Source organism: Saccostrea cucullata, unplaced genomic scaffold (assembly GCF_032062105.1).
Source record: "Saccostrea cucullata isolate Sc308-1 unplaced genomic scaffold, CSIRO_AGI_Scuc_v1 ctg4222, whole genome shotgun sequence".
NCBI classification, from domain to species: Eukaryota; Metazoa; Mollusca; class Bivalvia; order Ostreida; family Ostreidae; genus Saccostrea; species Saccostrea cuccullata.
The window spans coordinates 1-21,778 of record NW_026919377.1 but is presented as its reverse complement, the minus strand read 5'-3'; the positions used below and the strand labels follow the sequence as shown (position 1 = coordinate 21,778).

At 36.3% G+C, this 21,778-nt stretch overlaps 1 protein-coding gene across 1 annotated transcript in view; it reads right to left on the bottom strand.

The window, feature by feature from the left end:
• Positions 1-21,637, bottom strand: part of LOC134230256 (uncharacterized) — a 63,412-nt gene extending 41,775 nt beyond the window's left edge. The window contains exon 1 of the mRNA XM_062712027.1: positions 21,604-21,637. Coding sequence (XP_062568011.1) covers positions 21,604-21,611 — 8 coding nt within the window. The 5' untranslated portion in view covers positions 21,612-21,637. The remainder of the gene's footprint in view (positions 1-21,603) is intronic.
• Between the last annotated feature and the right edge of the window lie 141 nt (positions 21,638-21,778).

Genomic DNA, 21,778 nt, shown 5'->3' with positions numbered 1-21,778 from the left:
ACTGAATGAGTACCGCGAAAGCATTATGCTGCTCTTCGCCCCACCGGAAACCGCTTTTTCCGGTAACCGCATACAGCGGAGCCGCAATTCTGGAGAAGTGAGGGATAAAACTACGGTGATAATTGGCGAAGCCGAGAAAGCGCTCTACGCCCTTAATATCACGAGGAACAGGCCAGTCACGAACTGACTCAATGTACTTATCCCCCATCTCAACTCCGTGCTCGCTCCCGGTTCTACCAAGGAACTCGACCCTAGTCTTAAACATCTCGCATTTCCGAGGCTTGAACTTGAGACCATACGCTCGGAATTGCTCACACTTATCGTAGGTTATCAAGGTGAGCTTGCGTTGAAGATCCTAGGACTAGGATATCGTCTAAGAAAGCTAAGGTGATCTTCCGGTTAAGTCTGTGCAACACCAAATTTATGGCCCTAGCGAAAGTTGCGGGGGCATTACACAGACCGAACCCCATTCTAGTAAATTCGAATAAGCCGTACTCTGTTATAAAGGCAGTCTTTTTCCGGTCTTCCGGAGCTATTATAACTTGCCAATAAGCCGCGTTAGAGTCAAGCTCGGAGAACAAGCGGTTTCCCGCTAGCGTGTCCATGCACTCCTCGATGAGTGGCAGAGAATACGTGTCCTTGACAGTCACCTTATTCAGGGCTCTATAGTCCACGCACCAACGGACGCTGCCATCCTTCTTCCGGACCAGAACTGGGGCGGACGCCCAGTCCGAGGAAGACGGCTGGATGACTCCGGCTTTTAACATCTTATCGAGATGACCCTCTTCCTTCCCTTGAAATAAGCGGGGGTGCGTCGCATCCGCTGTTTGACGGGAGACGCGTTACCGGTGTCTATTCGGTGTTCGATCTCGGAAAAAACGTCCGAGATCAAGGTCATCAACAGCAAAGACGTCGTCAAATTTTTTTGACTAGCTCCGCTGCCTGAGATCTGACATCCACAGGCGGGTCTTGTTTAACTGCTCTAAGAGTGGGGCGATATGGTTATAGTTCTTATCCCCCTCAAAGGTTACACGACGCAATGTGGGCTTAGTATCGTTGACTAGATAGGCGGGAACGGCTTTCCCCACCTTAATGCCAGTCTTAACAATATGACTTCGGTCTGTCAAATTCAAGATGCACAGCTTGGCTCTATTCACTGCAGAGTTGTATGTCTGCGAAGCTACAATACCAGGCGGAAATATGCTAGCTGGTTCCAGCATAAACTCTGGCATATTGGAACTAAGGGTACCCTCGATAACTTGGGCACTGTGCGGGGGAATACGCACTCTGCGGACTGAAACCGCATCGAGTATTGGTACTGACTCATCAACACTCATAGCATATGTGCTGTCAATGCCCTTGACCCTTAAAGTACCGGCTTCACATGAAATTTCTACACCATGCTTGCGCAGGAAATCAATTCCCAGGAGCATATCATCTTGCAGAGGACAAGCGTATATCGGGTGAGCAAAATCATAATCCCCGATTCGTAAGTTAAGACTCCCGAGGTACTAAGCGGTCATTCCAGCTCCCTCGCCAGCTAGCCTAACATTAGTATCGCCTACAACTTCGGGCTGCGGCCTCAAAGACTTGTAAACTTCGCTCGATATTATCGGTATGTCGGCTGCTGTGTCGATTGTTGCTCTCACTTGTTGGCCTCCTATCCGTATCGCGATACGCCACCCTCCTGAACCGATGGCTTGACTACCGGACCTAACAGACAGAATTACATAGGTTGCGTTCATATTCGGCTCACGGTCTGACGCACTATGTTTGTCTTTAGTTTTATTACTCGTCGACTTAAGACAAGACATAGGGGTCCCCGATCTACGCCTACGCTGGCGGATCGGGCAGTCGCGACACAAGTGCCCTGGCTCTTGGCATTCGAAACATATGATTGGCCTCGGCGCACGAGAACGTCCCCAATTTGATGACGGATCCCTCGAGGATCCTCGCTTGGGACTTGATCCTCGGGTGCTGTCCTCCGAGTCGCTGGAATAGTATGTTCTATACAAGCCCCGATCCGGAGACTCGGAACGGTCCCTTCTGGCACGTCGATCTTTCATAGATGTGCTTTTGTTATAACTTATCGACGGTCTCATAGGGGAACTCAATGCGACGCAAAGGTCCCTCGGATCAGGTCCGTCTCTGTGTGAGAGGCAAAATCGGTCCCTTGACTCTGGGCACCCCCTGCGTGCGACGCAAAGATCTTGAGACTCAGAATCTGATCTGGCACGATAATGGCCCGGATTGGGCGACTGTCTTCGGTCATTTTGACGGTCTCTAGACAGGGATCTTGCCACTCTCGGCCGGATGGCTAACCCTCACAAAAAAATAATATAGTTAACTAGAGTTAACTATAGTTAACTATAGTTAACTATAGTAAATCAAAGTGTCAAAGTTTTCGCCGAAGTTTTTCTAAGTGTCAGTTTTCACCAAAGTTTTTCAAAGTGTCAAAGTTTTCGCCAAAGTGTTTCAAAGTGTCGAAGTTTTTGCAAAAGTTTTTCAAAGTGTCAAAGTTTTCGATAAAGTTTTTCAAATTGTCAAAGTTTTCGTCAAAGTTTTTCAAAGTGTCAAAGTTATCACTATAGTAAATCAAAGTTTTCAAAGTGTCAAAGTTATCACTATAGTTAACTATAGTAGTTAACTATAGTTAACTATAGTATTTAAATTTAAAATTTGTTTGTAATTTTGTTAGGGAAAGCTCTGCGAATTATTTGATAAGTTTTGACTCGTATAATCGCTTCTTCTAGAGTCGCCGGGGGATTATTTATTAACTGCTGCCCCGCCTCGCAGTCATTACACCCAAGAGCAAAACGGACGACTATTTGCTCTTGGAAAACTTCCGGTGAAGTTCTGCTACCAAACGCTTTCTGGGCAGTGTCCATTACTCAGTCCCCCCATTGCTCAATAGCTCTGTCCGCTTTGCTGGCAGATAGAATTAAATTCCAGCTGTGAGGCGGCTCTAAGGGAAGCTTTACCGAATCTCTCCTACATCTGGAGTGTAACAATTGATGGGTTTGTGTATTCTAATTATGCAAGTCGGCCATTGAGGATCTGTTATTGGCTGAAGCTGATCATGTGACCTTAAAAGCAAGCGAAGCCAAGCTGCGAGGTTCCTTTTTGTCTAAGTGCTAGACGGAAGAAGAGGCAGATTTCGGCGATATGGTTATTTGTTTGGGTGGCCTAGTACTACTGAGGCTTACCACATTATTTTATCAATACTAGGTGGATTGCCTGACGATGGAGGCTTGCCACAATAACGAAGTAAGTATTGTGTGACTAACTATCTAGAGGCCGACCATAAAGGGAAGTCAACCCTCAAAGGCTTGTCTGGTGACCTCTCTAGACAGTGTAAGTCTCTGATAGCAGTGGATGACTGTGCGTCCTGAAAAAGGACAATTCAGTATCTTCTGTTGTCGGAGGCTGATCACTGGGAGATTGGACGTGACTGACACTACGAGCCTGAATAAGGCAATATTGATGTCAGTCCGGTGCTATTCAAGAGTTATTTTCCCGTAAGTAAGGGAAGGGCCCTATTTGTATATATTTGCAGGCCAATCATTCTATCTAATCATTTTGAAGAGGAAAATTATTTATTGTATACATCAATCCTTACCGAGATCCTGGAATCAACCAGGTACGACCCCTCAACACGTTACAGGAGAACGACTTCTCGGAAACTTAACAGCGCGCCTCGTCGATATCAAAGTACTTAATAGGTGCCACCTCTAGCGTAAGACTTAGGGCAAACAGAGAGTCGGGATCATTCATATGAAGTAGATTTTATGCAAAATCTTATGCATGAAAAGAAGAAAACACTTGCTGTGGCCTTCAACTCGACATTTTGGATATATCGACGACGTATTGTCAATTAATAATGATAATTTCCATTCCTACGTCGACACGATATATCCTGGTGAGCTTGAGATAAAAGATACCACAGAGTCCGACACTTCTGCTTCATATTTGGATATTTTACTTGAAAAAGACACTAATGGTTATCTAACAACCAAGCTATATGATAAACGTGATGACTTTAACTTTTCTATCGTCAACTTCCCTTACTTATGCAGCAATATACCTTCATCACCTGCATACGGAGTATATATATCTCAGTTGATTCGATACGCAAGAGCATGCTCTATGTATGAACAACTTCTTAAACGAGGTAAATTATTGACAAGCAAGTTGATGAAACAAGAATATCAACAGTTTCGTTTAAAGTCATCATTTCGTAAATACTATGGTCGATACAATGACCTTGTCAGCAAATACAATTTATCATTGAGTGAAATGCTGACTGACATTTTTCATACCAATTGTTAGTCCATTATTTATACACTGAATTGACGACGGATTATTTCCGTTATTTCCTGATCATGACAACGAGCACACGGCGGGTGTGACCGGTCGGCAGGGGATGCTCATTCCTCCATGGCACCTGATCCCACCTCTGATGTTTCGGAGGTCCGTGTTTGCTCTGCTCTTATTTTGTATATTGTTCAATGGACGTTGAGATTGTTGACTGTTCGTTATTTCCATATCCTCCACTGATGAATTTCTGCGATAGTGGAGAACTTGGCATAGAACGGACCTCATTCAACATCCCCGTTATATCTCACCTCTTTGACCTTGGCCGGAATATTCTTACTTACACAGCTACAGGTTCCAGCGGGAAGTAAACTTGGCAACTTGGTGGTCATTAGCGAATGAACCTGTATGGCACCAGGCAACCCCCCATGAATAGGCACGAGCGATGGACTACCTGTTAATGTAGCTGACTACCCAACCAACCTACCATAGTGGCCAGCGCCCTGACCACTCGAGTTAGCAACACTAGCATGCGCGGACGCTAAAGACACGGTCGCGGAAGTACCCACTCGGGTGCACCATGCAACATGACCCGGGACCGGTGGGCCCGTGCTGGGAAGCACTGGGTAATCCCCCCCCCTAACGTGAATGAACCCAAAGTAATAGTTTTCGGGAAATCCCAAGGCTAAACTGTCATTGCCAAACGATGATAAGGAATTACCTTGAGACATGTTTACACTGTGTCCACCCACAGAAACAGACATAGACCCTCCGCCAGGTGCGGTCACTACTGGGGTCACTGCAGGCATCTGATATCTGGGTAGTGCGCTAGGGACCCAAGAACTCCACTGGCTACTAGTCACTACTGGCTGACTAACTTTAATATCCTGCGTGGGTAGGGATGACTTGGGCTGACTAGCCTTCATCATACCAGCCAACATTGCGTAATATAACTTTATTGCCCCCCATAGTTGTCTCCATAGACCCAATGTTGGATCCCATAGACCCAAGCTGCGCTGACACACTGGTCCCCAGGGCATCAATATCCCCCCTCAGGGCCCCCATATCCTGACCTACGGTATCCACCCTTCTGTTCACTGTACCAAGGTCACCCTGAACTTGGGAAATATAACCCTAAATCTGACCAATATCCCCTCGGAACTGACTCATTTCCCCTTGGATACGGTGAATCGCTCCCTCCAGTATATGCTGTCGTTCCTGGAGGAGGGAATAGAATGCGGACCATCCGGGTGTGTCACCTGGACCCTCTGAAATAGCTCCCTGAGTGAGTGACATGTCCTCCTCCCCATACTGAGTGACATTATCCGGGGCACTCCCCCCCCCCTCGGGCATCGGTGTACTAGCAACACTCAGGGCAAACTTGACAGGCGGGACTTTCCCTGGACTGCACTCTAACGGGGTACCTATCAGACACATCCGGTCTACTCCCCCTGCCCGAGCGTACCAGCCCTCCTCGGGTCTCAATGCCCCCCTGCCCAGACCAAACGAGCTACTCTCACGGTCCATTACAAACACACAAACCACAAGATAAATTTAGTGAATACACATAAAAATACCTCGCGGCTTATCCGCTAAAAGCATAAAACAATATACAAAATACACAAGAAACTTTAACCTTACAAAAATACTTTACATAATAAAAAGTACAAAAAATCCAAGATGGCAACGGCACTAGCTAAAACGTGCTAGGTCGGCATCCCGCTGTCCAAACAAAAATCTCGGGTCGCAGCGTCAATATAGCCTTTCTCTATATTATCTACTGTGATGGCGGAATAGAGAACACACTATGATAAAATGATCCGTTATTTATTAGTGCCCGAAGTTATAATATATAAAATACAATAATGACGGAGCTAACAGAGACACGTCCGTTTTCTGCAGCTTCTAACACAAAAGAGAGCGAGGATAGGTATACGTCACGACAGGTGCTGTGACGTATACCAATGTGATCGGAGGTAGCAGGGCAATACGTGTCCAGTACCTCCAGGACAACCACAATAATATTTTACCAAAATCTATACCAAACTTGTACTTACCGACTGTCATAGGTCCCGTCAACGTCATGAAATATAATCCAATTAAAACACAAAATAATTCCTACTGACATACATGCACTTATGTCTACACCACACTAGTACTGCACGTGCAGTACAATCTGAAAATGATAATGGTAAAACTAGTACTTAAGTTTTGTACGTGACGCAAGCCCAATGTGATGCAGGTGTTCAGATACATTTATATAGTACAAGAACAAATTCATTTGCAAAAGATGTTTTATATTAACTTTGCCATAAGATAGGCCTATTTCCAAAAACAGGCAAATAGGGTGTGTTTGTGTGTATGTTGATGGGAGAGGGGTGGGGGTTGACTAAATTGATTGGGTATATGGCAGGTGTTTCTGCCTAATCAAGTATAAAAAAAAAGTTTGTACATTTTGAAAAAATCATCAAAAACGCTTAACAGTAATTTGAATAATATTATTTGTTGTTGATCTGTATGAAAAAATAGATTTAAAAAGTTCCAATTATGGGCCAAAAATTTATATCCCCCCTTATCAAACCTAATTTACATCATTAATTAAATTATGTTGTTTAATTTCAGACTGGTGGACTTTTGCGAAGACATTGACTTTTACAGTTGACGGCTTACTTTTACAACAGGAAAATATACGGTAGCTCTTTTGTGAAAAAATATTGATCTTAATATTTAACAAAAAGATGATAACAGGCTATTTCAAAGATCATATTACGTTGTCGAGAACGAAAACGGCAACATTCCTACCCTCAACACCCTCCCTTCAAGTCTTGACTAACGTCTGCCGAGTTTTCTTACCAAAATTTGCCTTCTTCTTTATTTCATTTCTTAAGTTATTTAAAATTAAATGATATATTAATTCTAATGAATTAAGTATCCAAATAAATTTTATTTTACCATCAATTATAATTTTTGTTTGATAAATTATTTTAAGCCCCGAATACATAACTTTCACCTCTTGAGATGTTTTATTTTCTATTTTCAATTCCGTACCTCCGTACATGACGCAGGTTTAAATGTCCAAGTGAGCTGTCGAATGTAAAAGTAAGTCTCTTCATAAAACTCCACCGGTAATGAATTAAGATATATGAAATACCTATAGGATCGAGGCTCATGGGTCGCATGGTCACCTGAGCATATTATGCTCAATTTAATGAATACATGTATAATGTAAACTATTGAATTATATTGACTTTTTCCCTGAAAAAGCCCAATTTGAAGGAGTGTGCATTTAGAGGCAAACACCTTAGTGCGGGTAGTACTGTCTCATGACAGCATCTAGTTTTATGATATTACCGTTCAAAAAATATATATCAATCCATGCATCAAAATTTTGTTTGTGTTATGCATCCTTAATATGTTTAATATTCACAAGTCGCCCGATCATCGAGCTCTGGTCTACAGTTTGGTTTTTACCGTCGGCCGGAATTTTGAACATCCTTATTTTCGAAAGACGAACGACTGACTTAATAAACTGACTGCCGATGGTCCGACGATGATCTAAGGTTGGTCGACGGATAACTTCAATTGAAGAAATCAGTCACCGACGCAGAAAAAAAAATTATAATTTGTATAGATGGACACAAAATTGGTCGGCCGCCAAAAAAGAGTTCAAAATTGGACAAGACAACGGCTGATGAACTATGATTGTCACCCGAAGAATCCCACTTTTGCTTCAAAACCCGTCGGCCGTTGGTCGTTTTTAGAAATGTGACAGGGATTTTAAGGAATCTCTAAAATATAAGAGTATGATGTAAAAAAAATGTGGGCCTCAAGAAACAATGACGCTTTATAAATGAAACTAAATTGTGACAGCGTCGGGTGATCTTATAATGCATTCCTTATTTTAGGATGATTTAATAAATATTCATGGTGTCAAGCTAAAATTTCAACATTTATTTAAATTTTGTTGTTTGATATTTCTGGGATAAAAATTGTAAGATTTGACAATATATTATTAAATTTATTGCACCAGTCTTCGAACTTTTTGAACAACCCTCGTATAATGGATTCAAAAATTTCAAAAAGATACAAAGATACATAGCGGGTTCCAGTAAATGTTCAACCAAGCCTCTTTCTTTACTTCTTACTAAAATATTAACAGAAGTGAAGAGGAAACTTCAAGAGTACTGTGCAACAATATGATAGTATTCAAAAAGTTGCGTAAATTAGATGTATTTACTTAAAAATTCCAAGGAACTTTGGAAAGTTTGAAATCAAAAGATTTCACATTAATAAACAGCTTTAAAACAAACGACATTTCAACTTTTTACACAACCATTCCACAAGATGGTCATAGGGATATATCGTATCGACCATGAAAATGGAAATAACCATTTTAATTGACAATACGTCTTCGGTATATCTATATATTGAGTTGAAGGCCAGCAACGTGTGTTTTCTTTTTTCATGTTAACGATTTGGACAAATTATGTTTCATATGAATACAAAAAAATAGGTCTGCTAATCACGGGGCGCAATTGGTACCCATGGGAATTTCAATAGACTGTTGAAAGACCCGGTCTCCAAAACCCACATAGATATTGTCAATCAGAAACTCAAGCATCTGTTTGATGTCAACCTCAGAGTACTTGTGTGTAAATTCTGAATGCTTTAAACAAAATAATTTTGCAAATACCAATGACAAAGTTTGTAAATTAACAAGTTCCATTTTTATTAACAAGCAGCTGTCTATTTGTGAAAATGAAATGTAAGTAATGATAAATAACCATGTTTTTTTGTAAATTGAATATTGATAAATATACCGATCCAGGTAGCTCCCGGCACCCAAGGTGAGGTATTAACCGAGCGCTTCTGAGGAAGTTTTGCCTCAAAACATTATTGTATGTTATTGAAAACAAGCAGCTGTCAATGATATCAAAAAGCATGGACTGTAATTTATCGTGGGGAAAGGTTGTGCATAAAGTTGAAAAGTCAAACATCCACTGGTACTTTAACTTTGAATAGGAATATCTCGAAAATTAACAATAGGTAAGGTATGTTGCGTACTTCCTTAACCTTGCCATAAACTACAATGCCGACCTACAGCATATGCATTCTGCTTTACTTCAGCTACACGTTATCTTTCGGGGAGCCATGAAAAAGCAATAAAATCTGAAAAAGAATCATAGAACTTAAAAAATAATATAATTCCTTTTGAACTTATGAATTAGTTTTGTCCAAATCATGGTCCGTGATGGCATGTTGGACGACAATAGGATGTTAAGATTGCAGTATAGATATAATAATTAGATGATGTGAGTGTATAATTGATATGTTTTTTCTTTAACCAAGGAATGCGGTAGACGCTTACTTCATATTAAAATAATTTAAATATGACTGTGTTTATTTATAAAACTTATATACATGTGGCACGTATTTTCAAATAATAATCATAACATGCACAACTCTTTTTTGCATAAAAAGTTGATATACCATTGACTATGAGTGATATTTAGTAAATTCATTTAACATATATTGATTTGTCATTTATTTATCTGTGCAGTTTATTATGTAACGTGAAACGGTCACCCATCCAAGGGTTAAACAGGCTCGCCGTTGCTTAACTTGTCTGAAATAAAGGGAGACTCTACCGCATCACCAGAAAAGCTAGCTCACTGGCGAGGCAGTATAAGTTCCCTATATACTGTCCGCTACACTTCCCTCCGCTCAGGGAAGCTTCGACCCTAAGCTTAGCATGAGTTCTCTCCGGGTATCTGGGCCTCTTCAGCTACGGCAACCAATGCCCTTCCCGGACACGAAGTCCGTACTTGGACACAAAGTCCTAGTCTTAGAGCTTCCTGAAGTGGGTCGGAACCTGACTTCAGATACGGCAACCCCTGCCGTCCACAGACACGAAGTCTGTAAATGGACACTAAGTCCTAGCTCTAAGACTTCCTGAAGCAGTACACCAGTCAACCAGAGTCACATCGCTGCCACCAATTTTGTAACATGAAGCGGTCACCCATCCAAGGGATAAACAGGCTCGCCGTTACTAAACTTGCCTGAAATAGAAGGAGACTCTACCGCATCACCAGAAATGCTAGCTCACTGGCGAGGCAGTATAAGTTCCCTATATACTGTCCGCTACAATTATATTGATTAGTAAGAAAAAGTAATAAATCTATACTGCTATTTTTTTTCCTCTCGTGCCATGAATATGTTCTGTACATACGTCTTCTGTAACAGTTTCAAAAAACGATTCAAGATATTTTCAATATTAATTTCATATGCTGATATATATGATGAGAACTTTTTAAATGCATCAACATTGTTTGCTTTTGAGCATTCTTTTAACCTTCATGTCAATTTTTTAAAATGAGTATCTATTTGTCTCAAATAAATTGTTTTCTTGACCTTGACCTCATTTTCTTGATTGAATGAGTGCTACAGATCAGTTTTGAAAATTATGGAAGATATTTTTATCAAACCTCATCTGCTAATACATAAAAATAAAAGTATTTCAACTTAACATTTATCAACCTTGACCTTTCATATAACCTTGACCTCACTTGTAATTGTTGTGTGGAGCTTAGTTTGAAAGAAAAACATGCTGCTGTGGAGTTCTGAAACAGGATCAATAAATCTTTCAAGGTTTAATTTTGATCTTGGATTAAATTTACCAGCATCAGAAATGATAGGTTCATCTTTCTTCATCCAGAAAAACTTCTACAAAGTCCAAGCATATGAAATTTATTTTATAATTCCGTTTTAAAATCACGACAACTTAAAACCAGAAAACGAGGACCAATAACCATCAGCGTATTCCCCTTGTCCTGCATACGTTTTTATCCAGACCTTGTCATTCTTCTTCATTTTTATAATTGTCGTGGCTGATCCTGATGAGTAAGTATTACTTCCAGTCTTTCCGTCTGCATAGTTGTATCCAATGGTATTACTTTTATCATTGAGAACAATATTTGTATTAAACGTCTTCCCACGGTGTGTCAGAATGGTCCATGTAAATGAATAGATTCCATCCTGAGGCGCCGTGAATATCCCTGTCTTACTATTATAGGCGGATCCAGAATTTTCTGTAACTTTTCCAAATACCACTACGGCATTACTTCCGAGGTTCTGCAGATTACTTGCCATTCGGGCATGAAATGAGATAATATCTATGGGTGGAAATAATGCTAATGTGAATGTTTGTGTCATGCAGTTTATTTATAAGTTCATTTTAATATTTAAAATTCAGTTTTTTCAGAGGATTTGAATTTTGTTTGGTTTAAACATATTTTTTTGATATAATCAATTGGATCAGACACAAGTTTTTCCAACTTAGAATGTCCTCTCCAACACAAACAAAAAAAAAAACAAATTTATATACACATGATGAACAACAAAACAATCTACAATTCAAAAAGAAAAAAGGGTGCAGAGAGCTAAGAAAGGAAGGGAATAGGAGTGCAACGAAAGATGGGGAAGGGGATGTAAAGGATACAGAATGGTTACGTCTGCTATTCAAAAAATCTTTTCGAATTTTAAATATACTTATGTACGGCTTTAACAATATTAATATTATTTTGTTGACCCAAGTTTGGATTCCCAAAAAGAATTTTGTCAAGGTCTATTTCTCCTTTGTTATTTTCTATAGTATGAAATAATTCTGTTCTTATTTCTCTGTAATTTTTACAAAAGAGGAAGGAATGCTCAGTGTTTTCATTGATATATCCACAAGAACACTGAGTAATGTCTGAAAGTCTAAACTTAAACAGATCTGACTTAAGGAGGCTAACATTGTGTCTCATTCTGGTTAAAAGTGAATTCATTTTTTTTGTCGCCATAAGAAAAATATTTTAAGGGAAAATCACCTTTAGAGAGTCTCTTTTTGAAAGCATTTACAGTGTCAAGGTTTCTAATCTCAGTAGGCAATGCATTCCATGCTGATATTGCGAATTTGGTTCAGAACCAACTCTTTCGAAATAAACAATTTTTAGAAAAAAAAAATAGACAAAATCCCAGAAAAATTGATTCTCAGTTTATACTCCCAGGATATTTTTCATTATAAATAAATCAAATTTTTGCACATAAGACACGTTGTATCGTTTTTGAAGGGGGCGAATATCTTTTTTCGATCTTACCTGAAAAAGGGGTGCCCCCTACAAAAAAAAACAAAGAAAGTACTCCAAAATCCTTGCAGGGGGAGGGAGGGTGTGTGTTCCAATTTTAACCAAATTTTATTCATACATTATCACATTACTCTGCATAGACATTACTTTAACAAAATATGGGCGAGGTGTCAACATTATAAAGGTTGAATTAATGCTTAAAAAACAAGTCCCCACCCTGTCCCTGCGTGCCTGCTTATCATTTTGTTTATTGAACAACATGTTACCTCTTTCACGCCCATTACAGTTATTTCCCTTGAAGCCCATTCCACGACACACTTCATTATACGTGTTGAATTTCTTCAGGAAAGCTTTTGTACCTGATTCTGCATTCGCCCCAGAGAGCAGGAGACTTACAAAAAACAGCTTCAAAAACTGGTATCTGTTACAATATTGAAATAATTACTTAAATTTATCAGTGATCCATTGAAATTGTTCAATTTAAAAAAAAATCATAAGGTTTTAAATGTATGAAAAAAAGACTCACGTGTACATTGCTTCTCAAACAATTTTCCTAGTAGATTGTACAAGATTTTCCTTCTTTCAATCAAATTTCAAGTACTCTTTATATATTGTATGTTTATATATCTAAGGACATTAAAATGTAATATAAGTTGAAATATACTGCTATATATTGATTTTGACTGTCATGATATATTATTTCAATAATATAATATGTGAAAATCAAAACTTATATAAAAAAATTTCTTTTTATTTGTTTCGCAATGTTCACTCAGTTATTGTGAATATTAAGTCTAAGTGCCTCATTGCTAAATAATCTTTTTATTATTATTTCTTTTAATGTAGGAATTTTACTCATGTCTTAGAGTAAATGTAACACAGTGTATATATACTAAGTAAGTAAGTAATCATTTATTATAGAGACATTGTGCTTATGACATTTCAATTTACATTGTAAACAAAATACGTCAAACTGAATCTGACTTGACCCATTGGACCTATAAGTCATTTTTTCCCATTAATTACATATATATAAATTTACACATGCAGAAGAATTTTACTTTTTGTATTTATTTTACCTATTATATTTTAATATACATATACTATCTTTGATATGAAAACAATGCAAACAAAAACTAGTACATAAAATTCAATAATTTACACCGAATATAAAATAGCTTTGAATAAAAATTAGTGCTGATTTTTAATAAAAGATTATTTAAGTTCTTAAATAAAATTTGTTTAAGCGATTTCTGATAGCGATAAAACATAAATTTGTTTAAAGTTTGAACAAATATTAATTTCCTTTACAGATTAAATTCTTTAAATCACTTTTCAGACCTACGTGTAGGATCTATAGGAAATTATGTATACTCGATATAAAGAAATTGTGATTTCGTTATATAATATATCATTTTAAAAAATTGATAAGGCTTTAATATTTTTCAAAAGAGGTCATGAGGTTTTTTTCTCTGACTTTTATAGCAAGTTGTTAATCGACTAATTTTTTATGGATTTTTCCGTTTCCAGATCAAGACAAGGAGCACGCGGCAGGTGTGACCGATCAAATTTACCCCACCTTGTCACTTGATTCCACGTTGATGTTTTTAGACGCCGCATTTACCGAATGCTCTCCATTTTGTATTGTTCCGATGGACCTTTGAACTTGATTTCTATTCAGTATTTTCACCAAAAATTTGTTCTCTGTTTTTCCCCATAGATCATATACATACAATAATTAAGATTGCATTTTCACGAATGACAAAAAAACTGCTTTCATTACTAGTGACTAATCCCCTTTTTTTCAGGTAGAGGTAAATGATAGCTACCGGGTTAATAAAGGATTTCATGATGACCTCAGAGAAATTAATCGTAATCAATATCATGCATATTCCAAGTGTGCACGCCTTTAGCAATCACTTTGAAAAAATAAGAATGACATTTCAATAGGTTGTAGGTACGAGGGCAGTTCAATAAATAATGTCCTGAATGTCCTAACTGTATCTGAATTAATTTTAAGTATTTATAACAGTTTATGTGACCACTTTTCATCACATAGTTTCATTGTGAGAAGCTGGGAAACAAGGGCTATTCGAGACATTGCATTATAAATGAATGGTAAAGAATTAAAATTAGGGTGAAACTAAAAGCTTCACCAAAGTTGTAGAAAACTCGTTAAAATTCCAAAGAAATATTCACTGATATATGTGACATTTACAGCAATCAATGCCTGTTTCATAGAAAAATAGCAGGTGGATTTCAATGATAAAAATATATATTATAGGTATCAAAAATAGGTCCCATCCTTGCCAACAAAAAATTATAACAACTTATGTACTGTTTGCCAAATTTCAATGATGTAGGATTGACTTTAAGACACATAACAAATTTGATAGACATCATATCGGGAATAGTTTACACTGTTTTCAAGAAACGTTTGACAAAAAAAAAAGCTTAGTACTAAAAGGGACCTAATTTTTAAAAAATGGGGAAAACGACAGCGTGTACGAAGGTCTTAACATTTTTTTAAATATCAGTAAATTGGAGTTACCGCGTTTTTTTTATATTCAAAAATATACTGGAACTTGAATTTATTGCTTAAAATCCTCAAAACAAAATTTACCATAAGATGTACTTGACAAAAACAGCGAAGGTCTGGCGAGAACAAAGAATTGCAAGAACACAAAGACATACTAGTATTAATATGAAATTTTTCTTAAATATTAGTGGTATTGTTGTTCAAATTCGTATTCGGGGTGACAGTTCAATTCCTGGAGGAGTCTAGGAAGCAAACTTTTTGCAAAAAAATCAAAAGGGTTTTACAGGGGAAAGGGCCCCAGAATCAGGAACCCACTACATTAAATCTCGTCAAGACAGCGCCCAAAACCCCACCCCCTGAAGGTCCATATATATAAAATAAATTTTCTTTTCTTTTGAGGCGTTTTTCTATTTTCTTTCAAGCCATTTTTACAACTTTGGTACCTGTGCCTAGAAATTTTATGTACTTTGTGAATAAATAAAGGTTTTTGACAGGAACTATTTTTTTCAGGGCATAGGAGGCTACTTCCTGTGATGACTCGAGGGTTTATAAAAAAAGTGAAAACACGTGGATTTGAGGGTAGCTCTTTTGCAGAGGGAAAAAAGTCCAAAATGCCGTGGGGACCCTGTTTTTTGGTGTCAGCTAATGTGCGGGTAATGTTTAACACCTCCTGCTAAATATTTTTTCATGTAAACTAATACCTATTTTTAACGATTTTTTTTCTATATAGAATTATATAGTGAAAAAAATTACCGGTGTGATACCTTAAAGGGGTTTTCAAGATGAACAGATGGTTAATATTTATTCACATTAACAATATCCCCCAGATCTTTACCTTTTGACTTTTTTCATTTCCAAACTTGAAATAACATCTTTAATAAAGAAGAAACACAAGTCTAGGAAATATTGGATCTGCAATTTTCAGGTATACTAAGGATCAATACCAAAAATGAGTTCTAGAAACATTCAGAAATTAGAAAAAAAATGTTACTGACATGTGTTTTAAAAAAAAGAGATTAATAAGTAAAATAATGAGGGCTTATTATTAAAAAGCGTCTTTTGCTTTTTTCCCGAGCACCGAGGACATTATTTATTGAACAGCCCTCGTATTATGGAGCACTCACTTTGAAAAATTATGAATGACGTTTTAGTTCTAGATATTATGGAGCTTATAGACAATTTTGAATTAAAACCTGCCGAAAAGCGAAAAGAATGGGAAAAGATAAATCTATGGAAGTAAGTAAAAGAACGTCTTTATTCGGTGCGGTCATTTTTCAGCATGCCAAAACCCCTAAACAACACAGAATACAAAAATAAGTCAAAGGAGAGAAGGATTTGAATATCCTGTCAGATGTGACGTGAGTCTTCTCTCCATATCTTTAATCAAATAATTCTTTTTTATGGAAATTAAAATATTTGTTTCAGCATAGGAATGAAGCTTGATTGGTGTTATCTGAAGGCTGTATTCGTCATCTTAGAACCAAACATGATTTTTTGACATCACATGTAGATATTTAACAATGTATCATGAGGTCCCTTGACAAACTATTTATTCTGGATGGTTTTATTAGTCATTATTTTACGGTAATAGACCTTCGTGTGATCCAGTAGGGAATATCAAACACATTGGAACTAGATCCAGTACCTAGGAATATCAAACACATTGGAACTAGTTAAAAATGCACCACTTGGTGTACATACAAAAACAGATCAGAATAGACTTTGATATTGAATTCAAATGAAATCTTGAGCATACTGTGTTAAGGAGGTCCGATACTTAGCTTTTGAGCAGATTTTGGTCTGGGCCTTTTTAATATCTTTAATATCTGCTTAATTTTAGCAAAGAGTTGAAGATTATATAAAATTGTTTTCTTGGATATTATTTTTTTTAGTGCCAAAAAGGTCAAATAATTGTCTTTTTTAAAATAGACTTCTAGTTTATTTTTTCCATGCTTTTTTTAGATAGAAATATTGGAGGGAAATTGTTGAAATATAATCTCAATATTAATTGAGGTATAGGCATGCATATAGTTTTGACTGTTACCAATTATTTTACATGTTTTCACTTATGAAAAAGTGACTTCGTACAAGTATTTTTTATCTAAAGCACAAACCCTTTTTTTATTGATAATTCAGAGAATATTTTTATTATCTTAAACCATTATTTGAACGTTGATACCGTGAAAGATTTTTTAAAACTACAATCATAAGGAATTTTGAGATGCCATTTTGTAAAATGGCTATTATGGCTGACAGGACCTGATTCTGAAGGCCCAAAATCCCATTATTTATAATATAAATTCTTATCGTGTCAAAAACTTCTGTCACAAAGTGCACAATAGATTACCTATGCCATAGTACCACTGCTGCTTTCTCACGTATAGTGTTGGTTATCAGTTTTTATCTTTTGTTGGTACAGACCCTATTGAGTACGGTTCATACGTACATGTATAAGAATTTTGATTTTAACCTTACATTGTTAGTTTAATTTATCTTTGTGTTTTAATTCTTATATAGTAAAAAGGAAAAAAAAGTGTACAACATTGTTGAAACATTAACTAAACACATATAGAAAGGACTAAATATTATTTAGCTTTGCTTAAGATAGTGGAATATATAATATGTATTGAGGGGGCCAGTTTATGAATTATAGAAGTGTTCATATTTCGGGAACTTAATTTTGTTGGCTTTGAGGGTCTTTCTCACTATTGAATATAATTACATGGAATGTATATCAATGCTGAGATTGTTAACCCTAACAGGAATTCCAAGTTATAGACCCTCAGGAAAACCTGATTGTAGGTTGAATGTTTGCAAAAAATATCACTTTTTTTTCTCTTTATTTTGTTTTATTTGTATTTAAGGGGGAATGCCACACCAAATTTTTATTTTATAGATCTTTGAGTCATCCTTTTAAAACAAGGGTTTTAGCATTGAAAGGTCGATATTATAGCTCTTAATTATCTTATATGATTTTTTTGTATTTTTCCAAAGAAAATGAGATGTTTTCAAGTTAAAAGTTTGCAGTAAATGAATGTATCATATTAATATCAAAAAATATGTACAGAAAATTGTTAGACTTTTTAAATTTTTTTATAAAAAAAATTTTTGAAAATAAAACACCTTATTTGTGAATATTTTTGTAAACCTATGGTTAAAATCACTATAAAACTAGTCACAACTGAGGACAACATGTTTGTCAATCATTTTTTTAAAAAAAATTGAAAAAGAAATTGAGAAATTGTAGAGCTAATGTCGGCCTTTTTAATGTATTTAATCTTATCTGTAAAAATGTTCCAGGTTGCTTTGAAAAAGGGGGAAAAGTGTTATGGATAACCTTGTCTACAAAAGAGTACGGGACAGATTTGGAAACCATGCAGTTTAACTACTGTAAAATAACTTTTATTACAACGACTTTATTTTCCCGGGGTTTCTAAGGATGAGCTACTTTTCGACGATTAATTTTTGCGATAACCTTTTTTTTTCTGGTGTTAATAGACTTATACATTTTAATGACTGGTTCGGAGCGAGAAATATTTCCCATGACGCGAAAATTTCTCGCACGCGAAAAAAAGTTGGTTTACAGTATTCTTTGAATTAAATTAGAAATGGAGATCAGAATGTTTTTACGCTCGTCTGTATACTACAGAACATGTTAATGCTAACTGTGATCTAGATCTATCCATAATGAATGTTATAGCTGGGTTTCAAATATATAACATTTATTGAATATATTTTGTCATACCTTAATGGAGATACCCAAATATTAAAGTATTTCAACTTTATCCACGTTGATTAACCTTGACCTTTTTTAACCTTGATCTCATTGATGATCTCCTTTTATTAATGTCGTGTCAAGCTCAGTTTAAAAAACATTCTGCGGTGGAATATTTAAATATGAAAATCTTCTACAAAATCCAAGCATATAGTTTTTATTTTATAATTTTGTTATAAATCATTACAATTTAAAACCAGAAAACGAGGACCAGTAAGCATAAACGTATTCCCCATCATTTCCATTCGTTTTTATCCAGACCTTGTCATTCTTCTTCATTTTGATAATGGCTGTGGGGATCCAATGAGTAAGTCGACTCCCATTCCTTCCGTCGGCATGGTTGTACGCAATGACATTACTGTTATCATTCAGTACAATGTGTGTATTAAACATCTTCCCACGTTGTGTTAGAATGGTCCATGTAAATGAGTAGATACCATCCCGAGGGGCCGTGAATTTTTCCCGTCTTACCATTATAGGTATCAGAATTTTCAGTAACTGTTCCAAATACCACTACGGCATTATTTCCGAGGTTCTGCATATGACTTTCCATTCGGGCAGAAATGAGATAATATCTATTGAAAAAAAATAGCTACTATTTATATTTTAATTTACCCAAATTGGGGGTTTAAAATCCCCCCCATTGCAGTATGTTATATTATTGTAATTTTGATTGTTTAAAAAAATATTTTAATGATAAATACAAATTAAACTGATTTTTTAGTACATCATTCTTATATCAAAAGCTTAAAGCAATATGAGTGTATCTTGAAAATTTTATTTTTTTGGGAAAATGTGCTTTTATGATTAATTTGTATGTTATTAAACCCTTATAACCAATAAGCACAAAATAAAGTTTAAAAATGTTTCGGAAAAATTTTTGTACGACCAACATACAGTTTTTTTTAAAAACATTATTGTAAAGACAATAAATCAATTTTGCTTCAATCAAAACTAATAAAAAAAATTTCCATCGCGAATATGAATAATATAAATTTATAAATGATTTATGTTTCTGTCATTAAATTATTAAATCACATTTGCAATAAAAAATTTTCCATGTCAAACATGGAGCTCATTATAGACAGGAGTTTTCAAATATAAAGTTATGCATTTTATTTACAAATTAACTACATTTTCAGACAATCATGCCGATTCAGGGAAAAAAGTTTAACATTTTCAGACGATTTAAATTAAGCTCAGAACTTTTCGAAATTGGTTAAAAAAGATGAAATACACGGTAGATAGAAAAATTATACTTGCTCTTTATATTAGTTTAATTATTTTAAGTTTTTTTTAGATTATGAATATGATATCTTATTCATGAAAACACGGACCTCCAAAACATCAGATGTGGGATCCGGTGCCATGGAGGAGGGGCATCCCCACCCCGCCACCTCTTTCATGATCGGGAAATAAAAGGAAAATGATCAATTCAGTGTGTAAAGTGTAAATCGGCATTTTACTCAATGATAAATTGTATTTGCTGACAAGGTCATTGTATCGACCATAGAACTTACGAAATGGTAATTTTAAACGAGACTGTTGATCCTCTTGTTTCATCAACTTGTTTATCAATAATTTGCTTCGTTTTAGAAGTTGTACATAGGTAGATCATCTTCTTGTGTATCAAATCGACTGAGAGATACATGTATAAACAATGTATGCATGTGATAAAGGTTTATTATACCTCATTATAAATATTCTAAACAACGCGTTATCTGATTGGTTCTACGTTATCACGTGATCGGGCCGTAAAACTTCATTTTTCCCGACCGTCGGCACGCTTTTCATCATATTCCATCTTAGCCTGGTTCCCAGGCCTTCCGATGTGCACACATCGGAAGGCCTCGGGAACCGGGCTATCCACCTCTTCGGAACACCTAGTGAATTTTCCCGAAATATAGTTGTCGTTCGTTGAACGAAAACTCCCGAGAGTAGTAGACGTCACAATAGCCTGATTTACGTCACAAAACTGATGACAATGTGTTGACCAAAGGGTTTTATAGTAACTTTACTGAATTTGAGAGCGGTGCCGAATTTGAAAGTTTATGTTTATTTCAAAGGTTTTGCTTGTTTCGGTATAATAAACAATTCATTGATGAAAGTTTGGGGAAAAATGAAGACTTTTTCAGCCAAGAAATATCAATTCCCCCCGGGCGAAGCCCTCGGGGAAAATGATTTTTTTTGGCTGAATAAGTCTTCATATTTCCCTCACTATCATGCAATAAATGTATAATATTGCTGCAAAAGAAAGGGAAGGTGGTTGAAAAGTTAAAGTGATCACGGTTATCATAGAGCTTGGTGTTCAATTTCCATGCATTGACATCTTTTTTCAAGTAAAATTTCCAAATATATGAAACTAATCTGGAAAATATGGGTCAGATCCAGCAGCTGAAGCAAGCCTGATAGTGTAATATCCCTGCGAGTTTGGTCAACAAAGGGGTAAGGGGGGCTGTTAAAAAAACTTTCAATATATAGGAAAAGGTAATTAATGTTTGAAAAAGGACCCCCGACCCCCCCCCCCTCCCTCCCCCTCTTTGATGCTTATACACATGCATGTTATTTGTACCTCTTTCGTGTCCTTTACAGTTACTACTAACTCCTTTGAAGCCCATTCCACGACACAATTCATTATACGTTTTGAATTTGTTGAGGAAATCTTTTGTGCCCGATTCTGCATTAGCTCCAGTAAGCAGGAAAGTTGTAAGAATCAGCTTCAAAAACTGGAATCTGTTAATATTAAATAAAAAAAAGTTTTACAAACCATGCAAGTCTTGAACTTCAAATGCTATTAATATCACAGAAAAAAGTGTATAATGTTTTAAATGTAAGAAAGTACGACTTACGTGTACATTACTTCTCAAACAGATTTCCCCTGTATATTGATAATGTATTCAATGAATTTCAAGTACTATTTATATATGTATGTACGTACATTTAAAGTCATTAAAATGTAATATTAGTTGAAATATATACGAGTATGTATTGATTTTGAGTGTCATGATATATGATTTCATTTTG